Source organism: Eptatretus burgeri, chromosome 10 (genome assembly GCF_056783735.1).
Source record: "Eptatretus burgeri isolate ZD-2024b chromosome 10, Ebu_testis_v1, whole genome shotgun sequence".
NCBI classification, from domain to species: Eukaryota; Metazoa; Chordata; class Myxini; order Myxiniformes; family Myxinidae; genus Eptatretus; species Eptatretus burgeri.
Genome location: NC_140970.1, coordinates 24285986 through 24308877, shown reverse-complemented (window position 1 = coordinate 24308877; position 22892 = coordinate 24285986). Strand labels below are relative to the sequence as shown.

Genomic DNA, 22892 nt, shown 5'->3' with positions numbered 1-22892 from the left:
TCTCGCCCCCTCTCTCTCGCCCCCTCTCTCGCCCCCTCTCTTGCCCCCTCTCTCGCCCCCCTCTCTCGCCCCACTCTCTCGCCCCACTCTCTCGCCCCACTCTCTCGCCCCCTCTCTCGCCCCCTCTCTCGCCCCCTCTCTCGCCCCCTCTCTCGCCCCCTCTCTCGCCCCCTCTCTCGCCCCCTCTCTCGCCCCCTCTCTCGCCCCCCTCTCTCGCCCCCTCTCTCGCCCCCCCTCTCGCCCCCCCCTCTCTCGCCTCCCTCTCTCGCCCCCCTCTCTCGCCCCCTCCTCTCTCGCCCCCTCTCTCGCCCCTCTCTCGCCCCTCTCCCCCTCTCTCGCCCCCTCTCTCTCCCCCTCTCCCCTCTCCCCCTCCTCTCCCCCTCCTCTCTCCCCTCCTCTCTCCCCCTCCTCTCTCCCCCCTCCTCTCCCCCTCCTCTCCCCCTCCTCTCTCCCCCTCCTCTCTCCCCCTCCTCTCTCCCCCTCCTCTCTCCCCCTCCTCTCTCCCCCTCCTCTCTCCCCCTCCTCTCTCCCCCTCCGCTCTCCCCCCTCCTCTCTCCCCCTCCTCTCTCCCCCTTCTCTCTCCCCCTTCTCTCTCCCCCTTCTCTCTCCCCCCTTCTCTCTCCCCCCTCTCTCTCCCCCCCTTCTCTCTCCCCCCTTCTCTCTCCCCCTCCTCTCTCCCCCCTCTCTCTCCCCCTCCTCTCTCCCCCCTCCTCTCTCCCCCCCTCTCTCTCCCCCCTCCTCTCTCCCCCTCCTCTCTCCCCCTCCTCTCTCCCCCCTCCTCTCCCCCGTCCTCTCCCCCCCTCTCTCCCCCGTCCTCTCTCCCCGTCTTCTTTCGCCCCCTCTCACACCCCTCTTCCGTCCCCCTCTCTTGCCCCTCTCTCGCCCCTCTCTCGCCTCCTCTCCCCCCTCCTCTCTCCCCTCTCTTGAATTGTGATGCCCTTCTCTCACCCCCTCTCTCTCCCCTCCTCCCTCACCCCCTCTCTATCACCACTCCTCTCTCCCTCCCCTCTCTCTCCCTCTCTCGCCCCCTCTCTCGCCCCCTCTCTCGCCCCCTCTCTCGCCCTCCTCTCTCGCCCTCCTCTCTCTCCCTCCTCTCTCGCCCCCTCTCTCGCCCCCTCTCTCGCCCCCTCTCTCGCCCCCCTCTCTCGCCCCCTCTCTCGCCCCCCTCTCTCGCCCCCTCTCTCGCCCCCTCTCTCGCCCCTCTCTCGCCCCCTCTCTCGCCCCCTCTCTCGCCCCCCTCTCTCGCCCCCTCTCTCGCCCCCCCTCTCTCGCCCCCTCTCTCGCCCCCTCTCTCGCCCCTCTCTCGCCCCTCTCTCGCCCCTCTCTCGCCCCTCTCTCGCCCCCTCTCTCGCCCCCTCTCTCGCCCCTCTCTCGCCCCCTCTCTCGCCCCCTCTCTCGCCCCCCTCTCTCGCCCCCTCTCCCGCCCCTCTCGCCCCCCTCTCTCGCCCCCTCTCTCGCCCCCTCTCTCTCGCCCCCTCTCTCGCCCCCTCTCTCGCCCCCTTCTCCCGCCCCTCTCCCTCTCCCGCCCTCTCTCCCCGCCCCTCTCCCGCCCCCTCTCTCGCCCCCTCTCTCGCCCCCTCTCTCGCCCCTCTCTCGCCCCCTCTCTCGCCCCCTCTCTCGCCCCCCTCTCTCGCCCCCTCTCTCGCCCCCTCTCTCCCCCCCCTCTCTCGCCCTCCTCTCTCGCCCCCTCTCTCGCCCCCTCTCTCGCCCCCCTCTCTCGCCCCCTCTCTCCCCCCCTCTCTCGCCCCCTCTCTCGCCCCCCTCTCTCGCCCCCTCTCTCCCCCCCTCTCTCGCCCTCCTCTCTCGCCCCCTCTCTCGCCCCCTCTCTCGCCCCCTCTCTCGCCCCCTCTCTCCCCCCTCTCTCGCCCCCTCTCTCTCCCCCTCTCTCGCCCCCTCTCTCCCCCCTCTCTCGCCCCCTCTCCCGCCCCCTCCCTCTCTCTCCCGCCCCTCTCTCTCCCCTCCTCCTCTCTCTCCCCCCTCCTCTCTCTCCCCCTCCTCTCTCTCCCCCTCCTCTCTCTCCCCCCTCCTCTCTCCCCCCCTCCTCTGTCGCCCCTCTCTCTGTAAATGTATTCACAAATGTCTACCAAGCACAACAATTAATTCAAACCTTGGGAAAAACAGCTTTCAAACCCTTGGGAAACAGCTCTTTCCCTTGGGAAAATTCAAACCTTGGGATTAATTAATAACTAGCATAACCCGTGCGACATGTTTGGGTGGGTGTGTTTGAGAAAGGAACTGATGCAGAGTATCAGTAGTAATTTTACTTTAATGCAGTAAGTGGAATACGATTTCACTGTTTAAGAACCATTTTATTTACATTTTTTTGTACCATGCACCTCATATGGTCTTTGAGATAATGTAAGCCGAATATCACGTTACTCGAGCGCAGAACAAAGTCGAAGATAGCACGACACGAAACCACAAACTCGGAAATAATATATAAGATTTGAACAATTAATTCAAACCTTGGGAAAAAAAAACAGCTTTCAAACCTTGGGAAATACTTGGGAAACGGATGAAGAACGATATCAAACCTTGAAAAGACACATACTCAGGTCCCCAGCGTCGATTGTGACGTTATACCAAATGAAGAAGAAGAATAATTGTGACGTCAATCATGCAAAAATGAATAAATAAATAAACATTAATTGCGACGTCATTCGTGACGACGTCATAGCACCGTGTCTTGTCATTGGTTGACAAATAAATGGCCGTAACTTGGGAACCGCTTGTCCGATTAATATCAAACCTTGAAAAGGCACATCCGCGGGTCCCCAGCAATATTCCTGGCAAGTTTCAATCAGATCAGACCGGTGGTCATCGAGAAACGGCGGTTGCAGACAGACACACATACAGACAGACAAACACACATAGAGATTGCTGGAATTATAGATAGATGTATTTATTATTTGCACAATTCCCATTGCCTCTTGCGGATAGCTATTTTGATAAATCCTTCAGATTGGCCTTCTGAGGTCAAAGGTCTTTCTGGCCTTCATTCGATGGGTTGTACCTGTACCACGAACAGACCTCAAGCCCAAGGATGATCCACAAGAACATCATCATGATCACAATTCACAAGCCTCTGGTGTCACTGAACCTTTGTCTGTGATCTCTGAAGACTATGCAAACATGCCAGCAGCATTTGAGCGGCCAACGCCATTCCTGCCAGTGATGCTATGCATGGAAGCGAAGCCGGGACATGTGCCCCACAGCCTCGAGGCTGCACTCTCAGATGCGTGTCCACAATCTGCACAAGAATCCTTAATTGTGGCTCTGCATGTGCTCATGGCAGAGGCTGGTTTTGTATCAAAGGTGTGTAAAATGTGGCTTCTTTGTTTTTGGAAATATGAATTTTTTAAAGTAAAATTGTTTTTACTGATTTCTTTTTATTCCCTGGCTATTCATGTTTATTGTGAAATAAGCGTATTCATTTTTATTGATTTAGAAATCTTCAAATATTCATTTTTAATCATTACAACATTCCTGTGAGATTTCTTATTTTTAATTTTTGTAACTTTAGCAAGAATAGAAAATTCAGGTTTCCTTTGTTACCATTCGAGAACATGCCTCCTGATGCTATGATCCCAACTTAAATCTCATAAATGTTTGGATTGTCTCGTAATGATCATATAATTTATGTTAAAGTATGTTGATCTCTCTGTCTGCATCCATGTAACCTGTGCACAGGTGCCACCCTGCAAATTTTTTTTTTTTTAATCCAGCTCCACTTGACATCCAACATTTAAAATTTTTTTTAAAGTTTATAACAATTTTCCAACATCATACATGGAGGGCATTTATATTCATGCTGCCAAGAACAAAGATGGGGTAAACACACGTAATTTTCATCATTCGATGTATGATTACCATAAATTCCAGAGTCTGTGGGCTTGCGCTTCAAGAATGCAATTGGACATCGTTTCTGGTAAAACGTGTGGTAATAATTACACTTTCTTTCATTAATCCGAATGTGTAATGGCATGAGACAATGACAGTACAGTGAGATCATTCACTTTGAAAAGTAAATGTGAGACAGCACAACCAGCTCAAGATGCCCTCTTCAAGCTATCCTATTCTTAATGCACTACGTGGTATATGAATAACCAGGATTGCACGTTGTACTCGGGTTGGGAATCAAACCCAGATTAGACAGCTCAAACGCAAGTAGTAAAGCCTTTTGAGTACCAGTCCTACCAGTCCAAACTTTTCAGGACCAATCCCTTGTTAGTGTGGTGTACATTACTCATTCTGTATGTATGTATATACACAAGGGTTGGTACAAAGTAATGCTTCTTATTTTATTTCTCACTAAATACAATTCGAACGAGAGGGAGAGCACTCGGTAGAGTGCAAAACCTCCGCCGCCAATACTGCTGGGTCACTTAAGTGAACCTGATATCCTATTCATTGTAGGTCAAAACGGATCAGACTACTGAACCACGATTGAATAAACTAAACTAGATCAACGCGCATGTGGAAATGCCAAAAAATAAAATCGAATTTTTTTGAAAAAAAGTTGCAAAATTTCTGTTTTTTTTTTTCTCTAACAATTTTTTTTGGGGGGTTGGAAATCACTTAAAACATGTAGAAATGCAAAAAAAAAAAAATTCAAATATTTTTCAAATAAAATCGAAATTTTTTTTGAAAAAAAAATTTTTTTGGACCTAGTCCAAAATCTAATGGCATGATCCTTGGACCATACCTAATCCCACCACCACGTTTCGTCAAAATCCGTCCAGGAGTTTTTCCGTAATACTGTTCGCAAACAAACAGACAAGAGTGAAAACAGTAACCTCCATCCATCTTCGATGGCGGAGGTTAACTCGAGGGGGAGCACTCGGGAGAGTGCAAAACCTCCACCGCCAATACTGCTGGGTCACTCAAGTGAACCTTATATCTTGTTCATTAAATATGTCAACAGTGCTGACAGAGTTATAGTTCTTTTTTCCAATATTTTTTTTTTGGGGGGGGGGGGGTTGAAATCACTTAAAACATGTATAAATGCAAAAAAAGAAATCAAAATTTTGTGGAAAAAAAAGTTACAAAAAATGTTTTTTTCTCTAACCATTTTTTTTTGGGGGGGGGGGGGTTGGAAATCTCTTGAAACATGTAGAAATACAAAAAAATAAACAATTTTTTTTGGGGGGGGGGCCAAGTCCAAAATCTAATGGCATGATCCTTGGACCAAACCTAACCCCCCCCCCCTCAACCAAGTTTTGTCGAAATCCGTCGGAGTTTTTCCGTAATACTGTTCACAAACAAACAAACAGAAAGGGGTGAAAACAGTAACCTCCGATCTTCGATGGCGGAGGTTAATTACCGGTCCAATTCTAATTACCGGCTCATGTAGACGACTGATCGGCTCTCGCTTCTACCAGTTCATCTGAGCTTAGTTCCCCAGACCAGTTACATTGTGTTTTGTTGTTTTATTCTCGTCCCCTACTGGTTTCATCGGAGGGGACTATAAGTTTGTTCTCCGTCTGTCCCACCTGTGGTTTTTCATACATTTCCCCATACCCTTTAACTAACATATTCGACTGAAACTTGGTATATGGCTTTATTATGAAAAGTTACAGAACAAGTTCGAGTTTCAGGGCGTTTCTTAAATTTTTCACAGAGTTATACCCTTTTTGGACTTAGAAAATAACAAGTCGGTAGGGGACATGTGTTGAAAAGCAATTCTTGCTCATAATTCTTGTTTTGCTGCTTGCGTTTTTCATCCATTTTTCTGTCCCAATCCGTATCCTGCTGTGTTTAATCATATAATTTATTTCCCCGAGTTAAATCGGGCCGAATGGTAATAGTCGAGTGTGCTACTACCCCTCTGTTTTTACCTCATTTTCGCTCCTTTTATCACAGGTATTGTTACTTTTGATCCTTCAGCTCAATCCATTTCCCCTCCTCCCTCAAAAATACAAACAACATACCTCTCCTCCTTCACTCAAAGAAAAAAACTAAACTAAACCGCAACAACCAACAACAACGCCGGGAAAAAAAAATCCAAACCCAAATCTCAGTTCTCAGTTACTCATTCCCCTATGGATCCCTTCTTTTTCTCAACATCCCCAAACTGTATCTTCACTGAGTAAAACATTTCTCTTTAAAACCTCCTCACAACATTAAAAATAACGCTTCCAAAATTTATTAACCTCCGCCATCGAAGATCGGAGGTTACTGCTTTCACCCCTTTCTGTTTGTTTGTTTGTTTGTTTGTTTGTGAACAGTATTACGGAAAAACTCCTGGACGGATTTCGACGAAACTTGGTGGGGGGATTAGGTATGGTCCAAGGATCATGCCATTAGATTTTGGACTTGGTCCAAAGTCGAATATGGCAGGCATTTTGAAAAAATATTTGAATTTTTGTTTTTGCATATCTACATGTTTTAAGTGATTTCAAACCCCCAAAAAATTAATTTGTTCGAGAAAAAAACAAACAAAATTTTGCAACTTTTTTCAAAAAAATTTCATTTTATTTGAAAAATATTTGAATTTTTTTTTTTTTTTGCATTTCTACATGTTTTAAGTGATTTCCAACCAAAAAAAAATTTGTTAGAGAGAAAAAACTTTTGCACCTTTTTTTTCAAAAAAAATTTCGGTTTTATTTTTTGGGCATTTCTACATGCGCGTCGATCTAGTTTAGTTTATTCAATCGTGGTTCAGTAGAGTCTGATCCGTTTTGACCTACAATGAATAGGATATCAGGTTCACTTAAGTGACCCAGCAGTATTGGCGGCGGAGGTTTTGCACTCTACCGAGTGCTCCCCCCTCTAGTTTGAAAATGCTTTGCTCTGCTTTTTACTCCATCAGGAACAACACATTAGTTCTTCCTCTTCATCAAGATCCCTTCCTTTTCTCTTTGACAAGGTTTATTGCCCAAAACCTCCTCACTCCTAAACTCTTAGTTTGTCCAGCTTCCTCTTTCACTTGCAACCAAATTTTCCTCCATGCCTTCAACCAAAAACACTCACCACCACCCTACCCATGAAATCTGTCACAGGTTATCCATTGTGGGAATCTTGAGGCATCAATTTTGCAGAGGCTGTGTGTACGCGACAATAATTTCCTCTTCACGTCCATTCATGATGTTAAACCCCTCCATGTCAGTACGAAACCACTCTGTCTGCTTCCCCCTCGTCCTGCCCCTCCCAGCTTCACCGCTGGCCCTCCCAGTTTCACTGCTGCCCCTCCCAGCTTCACCGCTGGCCCTCCCAGTTTCACTGCTGCCCCTCCCGGCTTCACCGCTGCCCCTCCCGGCTTCACCGCTGCCCCTCCCGGCTTCACCGCTGCCCCTCCCGGCTTCACCGCTGCCCCTCCCGGCTTCACCGCTGCCCCTCCCGGCTTCACCGCTGCCCCTCCCGGCTTCATCGCTGCCCCTCCCGGCTTCATCGCTGCCCCTCCCGGCTTCATCGCTGCCCCCGGCTTCATCGCTGCCCCCCGGCTTCATCGCTGCCCCCCGGCTTCATCGCTGCCCCCGGCTTCATCGCTGCCCCCCGGCTTCATCGCTGCCCCCCGGCTTCATCGCTGCCCCCCGGCTTCATCGCTGCCCCCCCGGCTTCATCGCTGCCCCCGGCTTCATCGCTGCCCCCCGGCCTCATCGCTGCCCCCGGCCTCATCGCTGCCCCCGGCCTCATCGCTGCCCCCCGGCCTCATCGCTGCCCCCGGCCTCATCGCTGCCCCCCGGCCTCATCGCTGCCCCCGGCCTCATCGCTGCCCCCCGGCCTCATCGCTGCCCCCGGCCTCATCGCTGCCCCCCGGCCTCATCGCTGCCCCCGGCCTCATCGCTGCCCCCCGGCCTCATCGCTGCCCCCCGGCCTCATCGCTGCCCCCCGGCCTCATCGCTGCCCCCGGCCTCATCGCTGCCCCCCGGCCTCATCGCTGCCCCCCGGCCTCATCGCTGCCCCCCGGCCTCATCGCTGCCCCCCGGCCTCATCGCTGCCCCCCCGGCCTCATCGCTGCCCCCCGGCCTCATCGCTGCCCCCGGCCTCATCGCTGCCCCCCGGCCTCATCGCTGCCCCCCCCGGCTTCATCGCTGCTCCCCCCGGCTTCATCGCTGCCCCTCCCGGCTTCATCGCTGCCCTCCCGGCTTCATCGCTGCCCTCCCGGCTTCATCGCTGCCCTCCCGGCTTCATCGCTGCCCCTCCCGGCTTCATCGCTGCCCTCCCGGCTTCATCGCTGCCCTCCCGGCTTCATCGCTGCCCCTCCCGGCTTCATCGCTGCCCTCCCGGCTTCATCGCTGCCCTCCCGGCTTCATCGCTGCCCTCCCGGCTTCATCGCTGCCCTCCCGGCTTCATCGCTGCCCTCCCGGCTTCATCGCTGCCCTCCCGGCTTCATCGCTGCCCTCCCGGCTTCATCGCTGCCCTCCCGGCTTCATCGCTGCCCTCCCGGCTTCATCGCTGCCCTCCCGGCTTCATCGCTGCCCTCCCGGCTTCATCGCTGCCCCTCCCGGCTTCATCGCTGCCCCTCCCGGCTTCACTGCTGCCCCTCCCCCTCCCGGCTTCATCCCCTTCCCAACCCTCCTGGCTCCCCCCACCCCCACCCTGCTCCTTTCCAAATCCCTACGTCCCATGAGCAGCTACTCCTCCTTCCCCTGTCCCTAACTGTGTTGACCTCAAACATCCGGGGCCTCCGCTCCAACCTGACAGATCTCTCAATCCAGGGCACTGCTGATAAACTGGACATCATCTGTTTATCAGAATCCTTCCTCCCATAGGATGTCCCTGACTCTTTTGTGTCTATCCCTGGCTATTGTCCCCTCAGGTTTGACCAACCTGAATCCCGTCCTGGCGTCAAGAACTGTACATCATGAACTCCAGTTCTCACTCTCCATGTACTACTATTACACCTCCCAAACCCCAGGAGTACCTCTGGTTGTGACTTCCCTTCCACTCCCACCTCATGTTTGTCTGTGTGTTGCACCGTCCTCCCAACAGTGATGACTCCATCTACAACTCTCTCAGATGACATGGATTAACTTTTAACCATTCATCCCTACTCTCTCTTCCTCATATGTGGTGATTTCAATTGTCACCATGCTAATTGGCTGGGTGTTGGCACCTCTCTCACCAGCCATGGCACTTCTGCAAAGGACTTCTGTCACTCCATTGGACTGATGCAATCTGTGAACTTTCCCACCTGGATTTGGTGTTGACCAACTTCCCCGCCAACGTAGCTTGCTCGTCCTCTGCCTCAATTGGCTCATCTGATCATGTAATTGTGAAGGTCAACATCTCTCTGGCCATTCTCAGAGAACAGCCTCAGCGCCAGTGAGTCTGGCAGTTCACTCAGGAAAACTGGCAGGGAAGCCAAGCAGCCAATACACCGATAACAATAGGACGGCAAGCAGCTCAACCCCTGCCCCCTCCCTCCCCTCCTCCGCAGACCCCCTGAAACCCTGATTATTATTTTTTAATGCCATGAACAAACTTTGGTGTTTCACGGGTGGTGAATGTTGTGGTTAAGTTTCATAAAAATCGTGTATGTAGTTTTGGAGAAGAGAGGAAATACCTATTTTGGGGGGGTCAAACCGCCATCCCTTCTCCCACCAGACCCCTTGAATGGACACACATTTTGATGCAGTCAATACACCTTTGTTAGGCATCAGGTTTCTTGTGCTGGTTTCATCAAAATTAATCGAGTTTGGTTGGTATCAAGCTTGAAGTTTCATCAAAATGGTGTGTTGGGTTCAAGCGATAATGACTGAAGTGTTTACAGACTCACTCACTCACTCACCTATGTACACTGCTCGATCACATAAGCTCACCAGGATAAAGTCCTGGTAAGCTAAAAAATGGAATTTACAGGGAATATGCATACATATGTGGCAAATGTGTTTTTTGTTTTTTTTCCATGTGGTCCGTCAACTGCAAGGCACTTTCATGATGGCATCAATCCGACTTATTTTCTGGTGTCACTGCAGTTGCAGACCGACCACTTTGAGGCTTGTCGTCGATATCAGTTTCCCTGCTCTTGAAACGCTTTGCCCAATGTTTACCGATGCTCACATCAATGATTGAATAGCTGTACACATTCTTTAAATACCTGAGAATATTCAATGGAGGAATCTCTCCTGCAGTAATAAATTCAATAACTATTCTCTGCATCATGCAAACATCAAGGGAGCAGCCATTTTTAAGGCATGGTGTGATGTCACGTGACCGATCAGTGCCGTTCAACTTGAAATGGGTGGGATATACAAACCTATCATTATGACCTCGTGTAGCTTTCCTACGACACTTTCATTGCGAACTGAAAAATAAGAGGGATTATTTTCATGCTGACCCTCGTGTATATATTTTATTTTATTTTTCACATTCCCCCGAAGAAACAATTACTGTGAACCATGCATTTCCATTATGAAGATGAACAAATCTGGTGAATTTTTTTTTATTTTTTAATACGATGATTGATGTCCTATATAAGCATAAAAATACCCTAGCATTCAGCCAGTAATGGAATGTGAGCAATGTGTGGTACTCAGGTTCAAGTATTCTTTTGTCCCTCATCTATTCTATATCCTGATAGGTTTTCATGCACTGTCCACTTTATTGGTAGCAGAAAATTTCGTGATAAAGGCAAGTCATTAAGAAGGAATGAGATTGATTTTTTTTTTTTTTTTAGCTGCTATCTCTAGAATAGCGATCCTTTCTCTATTCACCTCAACACTGATTACGACAGATGATTAGGCTGATGGTGGATCTTGCGTGTGGTGTGCATGGTTTGTGTCGTCATTGACAGATTGAGATGCGAGTCCACTATTTTCAGCTAATAACTTTCCATGACGTATTGACTTCTCTGATGAATTTTTGTTTCTACTTTGAGATATGTTTGGCTTTGTCACAAGTTAAATTTGGGTGTCCCCCTTACTGAGATTCCGGAAATTTACTTTGATCTTGCAGCTGGAATCGTCCATGGTTGTTTAGTTGTTCTGCTCATTTTTGTTTTATTTTTGTGACAAGTCCTGTTGTCTTTCCACCCTACAGGACCTGACCGAAACAACCACGACAACTAGCACTGGTCAACTTCTTGAATGTTGGCGCAAAATGGGAGCTTATGTCTTGAAGTATGCTCACCATCTGTGTCCTCATGCTTCATGTGTACTCGCCTGCCTTCCACTTGGCAAGCATCTGGTGGTCAATGGTATGATCTAAGGACCTTCAACCATGCTGTTATTATTATTATTATTATTATTATGATATTATTATTATTATTATTATTACTCTTAGGGGACCAAGCATGGAAATGCTTGGCCTCCTATTGTAATAGGTATTTTATTTTTACTCTTTAAGCCGAATTTTTGTGGAAGCTGTAGCGTCAGCATCGCTGCTCCGATTAAGTTGAAACGTCACAGGAATATCGGGGCGAATGGGAACTAATGCCATATTTTTTTTTCCAAGTTCTGATTTTGCAGTCATCATGGCAAACAGCTTGGATTTAGGCAAAAACCTTAAAAATCTTCTTCTCTGAAACTGCAAGTGCTATCGATTCAATTCTAGTCAGGTTATGATTGACTACCCATGGTGCAAAAAAATTGTATACGATTAAATCGGTGAAGCGGTTTACCAATCATGTTGAGGTTAAAAAAAATAAAAATTTCCGATGAACACGAAACATTTTTTATCTCATCGACACCAAAATATGGACTTGAATATGAAATTTTGTTTTGATCGATCACATGGTCTGGCAATGACAAATGAAACAAAATAGATGATGTCATAGGTGACACCATCTTGGAGTACTTTTCCATTTTGGTGTAACCTAAAAAAATCTATTTCTCCAGAACTGCTGCTCCGATTAAGTTGAAACTTCCCATGTAATGTTGGGGCAAATGGGAACGAATGCCTTCTTTTTTCCAAATTTTGATTTTGCAATCACCATGGCAGTTAGCTTGGATTTAAACCAAAACTTTAAAACTCTTTTTCTCCGAAACTGCTTTAAGTTTTTTTTAAGATTAAGTCATCAGTGATGTGGTTTGGCCACCATGTTGGATTGAAGGTGAATACCTTTTTTATATTGTCTTCAAAAGCATTCAACCGATTGGTATGAAACTTGGCACACATGATCGATCAACTTAACATGTGATATAACGTGTGAAAATTGTGACATCAAAGGTCACGTGGTTTGGCTGTCATGTTGGATTATAGGTGACCCTCTTAATTATCTTCTTCAATAGCGTTCAACCGTTCGATGTGAAACTTGGCACATATGATCGAGTACCCCTTGGGAATATATATGCTGTGAATGATAACGTCATAGGTCGCATGGTTTTAAATTTCCTCAGATTGGACAAGGGACGCTTGGGCCCCTGCATCACTGCTTGCAGTTTTTATTATGATTATTTTTATTTTATTTTTATTACCCTGTGCAGTGTACACATAGCACAAAGCAGGGTTAAGCAATTGGTTCACTCTGTCTGTCTGTTAGTCGATCATTGAGGAACTACTTAATTTCAATCAAATTTTATATTATGAACCTGCAGTTTAGCAGTGCTTTGTCTCTAAATTTGGCAAATTGCATGGTGTTTCATCCTGAGCACGTTAAAACAATTACTACAGTCTGTCTGTCTGTCCGTCTGTCTGGCAGTCAAACAAAATTGAAAATCATTCCATTCAGGAAACTGTTTTTCAGACAAAAATAACAGGCATGAATAACTAATTTAACATGTTAAATAAATTGGGTGGTGTAAAAGAGGGTGCATCAATGGTGGTAAACTTCTGACTCAATGGTTGTTGTTGTTTTTTGGGGGGGTGGGGGTTCTACAGCCTTTAAAACTTATTTTATGTCAGTTGAATCATATATTTGAATACTGTAGAACACAAATTGCCTTGCCTGAACTTCCAAAAAGCCTCACTTTAGCAGTACTTGGGCAAAATTAAACACCATCTCGACCAATCAAATTTTCCATGCACTCTGAGGGTGGAGCTACAGTGACATTCAGACAAACTTGCGGTGCCTAGCGATGCAACACAGATCTAACTTCGTCCCCAAAAAACTGTTTGGCGCATCTTTTTCTCAGAGATCGTTATAAAAATCATCATTTTATCTGAGAATAGTCGTCAGGTTTGTAATTGCACAAATGCATGTATGTATAAACTTCAATGGTGATGAAAAATGCATTTCAGTTGAGCATCATCAGGTCAAACGGAACAGTTCAGAGCTATCAGCTTTATATGTTTCCCATCACGCCTGTTATTCAAAGTTCACGAACAAAGAAAATATGTTCTACAGTTTAGCAGCACTTTAACCTTCAGTTTAGCAGTATTTTGGCAAAATTTTATGCCATTTCGACTAATTAAATATTCCACTCGCACTCTCAGGGTGGGGGAACCTCGAGATTCTTCTTTGAATAAGCTGTTTCCAATAAAGTCCCATATCGAAGTTCAAGTAAAGTCCTTGTTGTTTTTCTCAAGACTGCATGGGGTAAGGTGTTCTATGAGCTCTTTAGTTGTTTTTATTTATTAACCTCCACCATCGAAGAAGGACGGAGGTTACTGTTTTCACCCCTGTCTGTTTGTTTGTTTGTTTGTGAACAGTATTACGGAAAAACTCCTGGACGGATTTCGACGAAACTTGGTGGGGGGGATTAGGTATGGTCCAAGGATCATGCCATTAGATTTTGGACTTGGTCTAAAGTCCAATATGGCCGCTATGGTGGCCATTTTGAAAAAATATTTGAATTTTTGTTTTTGCATTTCTACATGTTTTAAGTGATTTCCAACCCAAAAAAAAATTGTTGGAGAAAAAAACAAACAAAATTTTGCAACTTTTTTCAAAAATATTCCGATTTTTTTTTGGGCATTTCTACATGCACGTTGATCTAGCTTAGTTTATTCAATCGTGGTTCAGTAGAGTCTGATCCGTTTTGACCTACAATGAATAGGATATCAGGTTCACTTAAGTGACCCAGCAGTATTGGTGGCGGATGTTTTGCACTCTACTGAGTGCTCCCCCTCCAGTTTATTGTTGTTGAGCTTTATTTTCAAGTCCTTCAGGACAGGCTTGATGGCTCTTATATTTGATGTGTTGCTCAACTTATGTTATTAAAAAATCAATGAAATGTTTATATAAGAGTTTGTTTATTGCCCTGGGAAATGAACAGCTGACATTTTGAATGCTATAAATTTGACAGAACAAAAAATATATGAAAGACATAGGGCCTTTGTTGATCTCACAAAGAGTTGATCTCCGAAACGTCAGCCCATTCTCATTTCTCATTGTGGTGAACATGCTCATCAACTTCAAATTAATAGTGTCCATTACCTACCTTGTCTGCAAACACAGAATGACACATTGTACTCCCATGGAAATATAATTTCTCTGCTTGCATACTCGTGTATCCCCACTGCTTTCCCAATGAACATTTTGTTCATGATTTGTATTTTCTGCAATTTGGTTTAACACTATTCTAATTCTTTCTCTCTGGTCAACCCTCCTGGATTTTTTCCTCACAATGCACTCCAAATTCCCCTTTAATAACAAATTAGTGATTACAATGACGTCCCTTTAAGACAACAATCCTTTGAGACAAATTTCTCAATGATGAGTGTCAAACAGCAAATCCTAAGGACACACGAGAGAATATGCAGTGGTCTAATTTGTGTTTATTCCAATGAAAGGTAGTGAGGAAAAGAAAAAATTATTCAAGCAAAGTACAATATAGTACAGTACAGTGCAGTTGGATTTATCTCATCTTGTCTTCAGTTGTCTTACCCATCCTCCCGCCGATGATGCATTGAAGCTTGTGGCGAGGCAGTTGTCCTCAAACAACTTGCCTTTGCCTCATGGAAGGCTAATCCAACTGAAGGCAACCTCAGTTCCTTCCACAAAGCTCAGAACAAGTGTGTGTCTACCCTCAGGAGAGCCAGAAAACAACATCTTTCTAATCTCGTCTGAACATTCAAACCTGTCTCCCTCCTCCAAATCATGGTGGCGTCTAGTTCGGTCTGTTTCTAGTGAATGTTTCCCTTCCATCCCCTCCCTTACTTACCTCAAATGGCCGCACAGCTGAAACTGCATGTGAAAAGGCTGAATGCCTAAACTCTGTTTGCTTCTAAATCTTGTCCCAAACCCATCGCTTTCTGTACCCACCTTACCCAGTTACACCCAGGTGTTACTGGACTCTGTCCTTTTCTACTGACAAGGTGGAGAGCTTGCTGTCAAACCTCGACTCAGATTCTGCAGCCGGTCCAGACGGCATCAGCCCACGTGTCCTAAAAAACTGCTCCTCTGCTCTTGCTCACCCTCTCTCTTCTATTCACCCTCTCATTTGTTCAAGGTCATCTGCCATCTGCTTGGAAATCAGCAAATAGAACCGCTCTGCATAAAAAGTGCAAAAACAGATCCCTGCAACGACAGACCAATCAGCCTTCTCCCAACCTTCAGCAAGTTCATGGAATCCATTATCGCTTCAGACATCAAGTCCTTCCTCTTCTCCAATTGCTTGATTTCTGATCATCAATTTGGATTCGGACCAGGTCACTACGCTGGATATGCTGCTTTGCTCTCCCAACTATGGATGGAGATCCCCGATGCCAGACATGAAATCAGAGCCATCTCCCAAGACATATTGCGTGCTTTCGATATAGTCTGGCACCCTGTCCTGCTCACCAAACTGTCTTCCTATGGTATCCAAGGCCATCTCCACTCATGGCTCACAGACTTCTTCTCCTGTCACAGCCACAGTGTGGCCCTTAATGGAGTTCTCTCATCCCCTCTTCCTGTCTTTTTCTGGTTTTCATCAATGATCTCTCCGACTCTCTGGAAAATCCTTGTTATCTCTTTGCTGATGACTCCACCCTCTACCGTACCATCTGTCATCCCTCAGATCGGCAAGCAGCAGCCTCTTCACTCTCTGCAGATCTGGATAAAATCACAAGCTAGTCCAACATATGGAACATGTCTTTCAATCCTGAGAAATCTCACACTGTCACTATGTCTCTCCGAAAGGACCGTCTGGAAAAACCCCCCCATCTACTTTCTCAACAATCCTCTTGAAGAAGTCCTTTCATTCAAGCTTCTGGGTCTTTGTCAGGTCAGTCCAGATCAGATCTGTGACTTGCTACAGGTATCATGTAAACCTGTACTAACCTGTTCCATGGTCGGGTTGTCGGCGACTTAACCGTCTCCCCCACCAGGTTCCTGGTGAGGAGGGTGTTTGGATATGGATACCCAGCAGGATTAAAAACAAAACTTGTCAAAGGGCGGAGGAGCTCCTTGTGAGCCAACGGCCATCCACATCTAGTGCCGAACTGTGTCTGCGGATGTCCTCCTGCAGCTGGGTTATTTCTTATTAAGAAGTGGGTTGCAGGATTTGCACTCCGGCCACCGTAAAACCCTTCATTCCGCAAAACATTCTGGAAGCATAAAAAAATCTGAAACGCACTCAGTGGAAGTACCTCCTGTGCAGCTTCCCTTCATAGGGCAGCTCACCGGATGACGGGATTGGGGCAAAGCCTTCGGGACCCCCGATCTTTCATGATAGGAGGGAAACCACGCGGTAACATTCCTGGGTCATATTGCAGGAGAGTGTGTCTGTGTGGTACTGAGGTGTCGTCCACCAGACGGCAGTCTCCTTGGGTTAACCTCAGGCCGTCCCTTTGGGTGGGTGCCTGGAATGTCATATCCCTAAGAGAGGATGATCACCTGTCTCTGTTATCATCTGAGCTCAAGCATTTGGACATCGGTATTGCAGCACTCTGAGGTTCGGAGACCGGATTGCGGCGAGATCATGGTGGGTGGTTTCACCTACTATTGGTCTGGTGGCTCTAATGGTTACCATGCCCAAGGAGTTGCTGTGGCTGTGTCCAATAAGCTGACTCCAATGACAATTGAGGTAACACTGATCAACAAGTATATTATGAGACTAAGGATTCGTCACTCTTTGGGTGTCATTTCCCTGGTCTCTGGATATGCTCCGACTGAGGTGAGTGATCTCACCATGAAGGACGCATTCTATGCCACCCTCAAGTCTGTGGTTGATCAGTACCCCAGGTGAGATACTCTTCTAGTATTGTTGGATTTCAATGTATCGACTGGAACTGATAGGGATGGCTATGAGACGTGTGTTGGTCCTCATGGGTCTGGAACTGTGAACCTGAGTAGCACTAACTTCCTTCACCTTCCAAGAAGTCATGGACAAAGGGTGGCTGGTTCATGGTTTCAGTGCCCAGAGGCTCATCACCGGACTTGGAATTCCAACGCTGGCGGGGTGGCAAAGAAGATTGACCATGTGCTCCTTGATGGTCGCTGGAGGATGATCCAGAACTGCAGGGTCTACCGGAGTGCTCAGTTCCTGACCAATACTGACTACATGCTTGTTGTAGCAACTCTCAAGTTTCAGCTTCAATCCAGGATAATGGTACCATCCCAGCCTACGCTGGATGTTGGCAAGCTCAAGGATGAGAGGGCAGCTGAGGACTTTGCGAACAGGCTGAGTGGACATTTGGGCGGTCTGGGTGCTTTACAAGATCCTGAAGCGTTATGGAGTGCCTTAAAGACCAACATCCTTGATGTTGCCGGTGGATGTCTTGGAACTCACCATTGGGTGAAGAAGAATTTTGTCTCTCAAGGGACACTGGATACCATTGACCAGAGTCGCAGGGCCAGGCTGAATGGCAGAGCTGAGCTGTTCAGGGAGCTGAGGCGTAAAACTGTATGTGCGCTAAGGGTGGACAAGGAGGCCTATGTGCGAGGAATCTGTGAGGGGGTAGAGCATCACCTGTGGTCAAGTGATTCTCATCCTGCTTACAGGGGAATTCACGCATTGCGTTCCTCCAAGCCCGTCCCTCGGTGTACTGCAGTTGGAGCAGAGGGTGGTGGGCTCTTGACAGAGGAGTCCGAAGTGAAGGCCTGCTGGGCCAGTTACTTTGAGCTGTTGTACCAGGCTGATCCACCAGCTGTCGAGTTGGACGTCAGGGGTGTTACAATCCCTGTTGCTGACCCTCCAATCAACTGTGGTCCAACTTCGTTTGTGGAAACACAGGCTGCGGTGAACCGGTTGAAACGGGGCAAAGCTCCAGAGATCTGTGGCATCCATGCTGAACTTGTCAAGGCTGGTGGAAATGCTGCACTTGTGTCGTTGCATGCAGTTCTGTGCTCTGCCTGAAACACAGGCATCATCCCAACTGACTGCAAGAGGGGTATTGTTGTGGCTCTCTGGAAAGGGAAGGGTGATCGCCAAGACTGCAACAACTACCGAGGGGTGACGCTGCTCTCAGTGCCGGGCAAGGTCTTTGCTCGTATAGTTCTTGATAGGGTTTGCCACCATCTGCCTTTCTGTCTTTCTGTCTTCCACCGTCTCCTCTCCAGTCTCACCCTTCTCCCCCCCCCCCCACTCTGTCTGCGATATGTCCCTCCCCTCTCCATATTTCCACAAGGCGCTCAAGGTCCGCCAAAAACCCCCTTCTGGTGAAACTACCAAAATCAAGAATCACTAGTCGCCTTCACTCTTTCATTCCTTTTTTTCCCCGCCTTTTGAATAAACTCTCACATTCTCTTCAATCCCACTCTTCCCTCCAGGTCTTCAAAACAGCTGTTCACCTCCACCTCTTATGTTCCCCCATCCACAACCATGATCATTCACCCCATACCCACCACATTCAACTTCCCTGCTTTCCTTCCTGAAAGTCCCTGTCGTGTCCATCTTGTTTACCCTGTGTACCCCACTCCATCCCTCTCCCTTCCACAGATCTAATGTCTCTGTTCCCCACTGTTTTGTCCTTCCCTCTCCCACCCCTCTTATCTCCTGCTCAGCTTGTTGTGCATTCTGTGTGTTCGCTCTCATACGAGCCTTGAAATTGTACACAAAAATAATAATAATGTCAGCATTAATGAGGTCTCGTCTTCATCTTTTTTAACTCTCTGTTGCCAACTCGATGACGATATCAACTGGGGCTTCTTCACAGTAGTTACCTCCACCACCAAAGATGGCTCCATCCATCCATTGGGACCATACTCTGTGCAGAGCATTGGTGTTGTCTAAGCAGTCTCCTTGGCTATTGGGCACAATCCTGGATGGGGCACCACTCTGACGCAGGATACCAGCATGCTGGCTCTCATTTTGCCGACCCCGGAAGGATGACAAGCACAGTCAACCCCACCTGGTATAAATTCAACAGCCAAGCGGGATTTGAACTCGGGACCCGAAGATCCCAAGCTCACCACCCTTGCCATGAAGCCAGCACCAGGCATAAAGGTGGATGGAGGTTATGTTTTCACCCCTGTCCCTCTGTTTGTTTGTTTGTTTGTTTGTGAACACGATATCTCAAAAAGTTGTGAACATTCAGACGACACTTGGTGGATGAGTTGGTTCGGTGACGAGCACAAGCCAATTCAATTTTAGTTCAGGTCCAAATTCAGATCCGGTGTATCAATAGGATACAAAATGTAAACTAATCAGCCTTATGGAGGTATGCGCTCTACCAAGTTGCCATTCTAGTTTTATCTGTCCGATGAGTTGAAAAATATTTAAAACTTGATTTATTTATTTATTTTTCAACTTTATTCATTGTTAAGCTTTTAAAAAATACTATCCAGTGTTTGTCTTTTCTCCCTTTTTCTTGCTGGCAAGATGATGTAATTATCAACTACTAGTACTTTTATTTTTCTCCAATCCCTATTGGAATGTTATCGGTTCTTTGGAAAATGTCAGAAGGTGCATTCCATCAATAAATAATCTTTTTCTTTTTATTTTTTATTTCGATCCTCAATGGAAAAATTACAACATATACACATATATTTTCTTTGTTAACCTGAAAAGAAAAGCAGGCATGATTTATCTACTGCATTTCTTTTTCCAGTAACCTTATCAGACCTTACTCACGTTTCATATTCATTTCTTACCAGTGTGACTACAACAATCAATCTTGCATTAAAACTGGAGCATGTACTGCTTGCACCATTTGCCTACCTCTAGTGATGGAGAACAGAAGATGAGTGCAGACTATTTCATTTCCAGTTATGCTCTTTTGTCTTATTTTGTTGAGATTAACAACAAAGAAGAAATATCCATGGTGTTTACATTTATTACAATGGGGAAGTTTTTGTTGTACGTCCTGGTGTGTTTGTAGCGTCAGTGGCAGCTGGTGTGTGTGAAGAGTCGCTCGCTGCACTTAAGCTGCAAACAGCAAGCTACGTAACCAACGTGACATCAGGTGTGACATTAGGAAATGGTCTGAAATATTAAAGCATTCTTTTAGGATCCATTGAATGATTCCTCCAGCCTGTAAGGCTGCAAGTTTATAGTGATCATATTTTGTTCAACAATGATCCAGTCTGTCTTTAATAGCATCATGTAATGAATTGTCCCCAAAAAAGTATTGATACCATTCTGACTTGAACCTCAAGCCTCCATTATATTTAGAATTTTCAATTCCAGACTGGAACACAACATTTGGTTTTTGCATTTTACCTGGATGGGGATATTGAGAACCTCTTTTGTGTGTACACCGCTTGACTTGTAATATAACAACCAGGATGCCTCCAGCAGTGATACACCTTTGACCTCTCACTGTTCACCAGGCCTTGTCACCACAGACGTATACTCCAATTTGCCAACTCTGTCCCGTGTCTTCAAAGATCATGTGGCCTATTCTGCACTCGAGGTCATGAGGAGAGGTAGGCAAAAGAGGATTGGTTTTGCTGAGCTAAGCTGGAGCATTGCGAACTCAGGACCCTTGATGAGTTTAACTTGTGTGGACAGGTCTGGAACTGCCACCTGTGACTGGTCTCCTTGCACTGCCTTGTGAGCTCTTGCTTACCATCCTGGCTCAGCTCTCCGCCCATTCCCTTCTTGCAATGTCTGTCACTTGCCGGCACCTAAACTTGCTGTCCAATGACGAAGGCTTGTGGCGCCACCTCTTTGTGCGAGATTTTTCCTGTGAGTTGCTTCTTCCCTGTAATATCATTTTTGGATAGATGTCTCTGCCACAGGATTTTAAAAGACTATGGCTTGCATCATACTTCTATTAGACACTTCCAGAATAAATGTAGTGAGAAGAAAAACTAACATAACACCACTTTGACGGAATTAGTGATTTTGGTATTGTATTGTGATGTGAGGAATACTGCTAATTTCAAATGGTATTTTATTTTGTTAATGTTTTTGCTTGTTGATTTGCAGATGACGTTGAGGTTTCTGGACAACAATGGAAACAGGTACAGCATGCTTGTGATTATTTTTTTTCTTCTTCTTCTTCATTATTGCAATACAAATCTGAGGCTCATGAAGAAGCAAAATGATAGAGACTGAGGGGGTTTTTTTTTTACTGACGCAAAAGGGCAGAAAGGGAATGGGTAGACATTTGACGGACAATCGTGAACTAAAAAAAATATATAGTAAGGTAAGGTATGGCAGGTGATGAGCCATAACCAAAATGGATGACAAATGGAACGAGGAGCCAACTTCATATGGTGGTGAGATGAAACCTTGAAGTAGTGGAAGGAAGACTATGATTGGACAAACACTTGGAGATTATTTCACATGTGGGGAAAAAGAGAGGGCCAAAGGAATGAAGGTGAATAAGACATCTGAACTTTGAAAGGTTGACAAGAAGGACGGCTTGGAAATGTGCTCTGCACCGGATAAATCATTACTGATAGGCCAAATAACTCAAGGGATTGAACTTCTTATAAAGGTTGATCACCAGTTAATACGTAGGTTTGCTTTACAATCCTTTCAGAGAGAAACTGTGAGGATGGGGACTTATCCTTGATTAAAAGTTATGTTCCAGGTATTGGGTGAGTTTTTGATCTTTTTGAGACCTGCTCTGAGGGATGCAAACATAAACATAAATAAATTTCCTAGTAATTAAGATGTTATGATGTCATAATTCCATCATGAAACCTCCAATATGAGTTGCAGTGAAGGAAATGCCACCACCATTTCATTTTTTTACCATAAGCACCAATATTTAGAGAGTTGAAGTATAACATCATAATGTACCATGTAATCAATATACTATAATTATTCTTTATTTTAGGAATAATTATTACAGATGGCATCATAATGACATCACAGCACCTATTATTTGAGTTTATTTAAATAAAGTAATATCATCGTTACAATCCTTGGGGACAAAAACATAAAGATAGACAGTTCTGTTCTGTTCTTGCGTATGGCAGCTTGGCTGCTGGTTAGCTATCATTTCTTGGAAGTGCAGCTATTCCGCTGATGCTGTGCCCTTCTACTAGTACACTGGTACTCATTTTGCCAACCTCGGAAGGATGACTGGCTGAATCAACCCCATCGGGTGTTAATTCAGCAGCCAACGGGGCTCGGACACAGGACCCTAAGGTCCTAAGCCAGCCACCCTAACCACTAAGCCAACACCAGGCTAGATAGACAGTTAAAATCCAATTATGGAATTTAGAAATTGAAATTCTACAGTTTGTGTTTTTAGAAGACAATGAAGAGATGATGATGTCACAATGACGTCATATCGTTTGATGGAAATTATGATATCACCATTGTCTTGACCTCAAAAAATGTAAGCTTAGCAACTTAAAATGTCACCATAGCATTTTATAATTTTACCATTTTGTTGGTTTTATAAGGTAATTAAAAGATGATTTGGTAAGAATGACATCATATAGGACCCTTCTGGTTTTCCAATTTTTTTCAATCATGACCTTTTTTTCAATCCTTAAGCCCATGTGGTGCTTTGGTAGAAAAAATTGGTGCTTTTGTCTACCTTGTAATGATTGCCATTTTCATCCTCAAACCACCGAACGAACTGGGATCAGGATCTATCTCTACTGTAACAGTGAAATTGTATATTTCATAATTTATGTATTTATATATGCTTCAAAAACTAAAAAACTGCTCAACGAAATCCAACCAAATTTTGCATGTTACCTAAGGGTACCCCAAGTGTGGTTTCTGTCTGGGTAGCAT

The 22892-nt window shown here is 46.1% G+C and overlaps 1 protein-coding gene across 1 annotated transcript in view; it reads left to right on the top strand.

Moving 5' to 3' along the window:
- The window catches only part of FBXO7 (F-box protein 7), a 78336-nt gene that overhangs the window by 33077 nt on the left and 22367 nt on the right, over positions 1-22892 (top strand). The window contains exons 3-8 of the mRNA XM_085897445.1: positions 3029-3315; positions 10984-11140; positions 20068-20151; positions 20519-20614; positions 20700-20876; positions 21120-21154. Coding sequence (XP_085753571.1) covers positions 3029-3315; positions 10984-11140; positions 20068-20151; positions 20519-20614; positions 20700-20876; positions 21120-21154 — 836 coding nt within the window. The remainder of the gene's footprint in view (positions 1-3028; positions 3316-10983; positions 11141-20067; positions 20152-20518; positions 20615-20699; positions 20877-21119; positions 21155-22892) is intronic.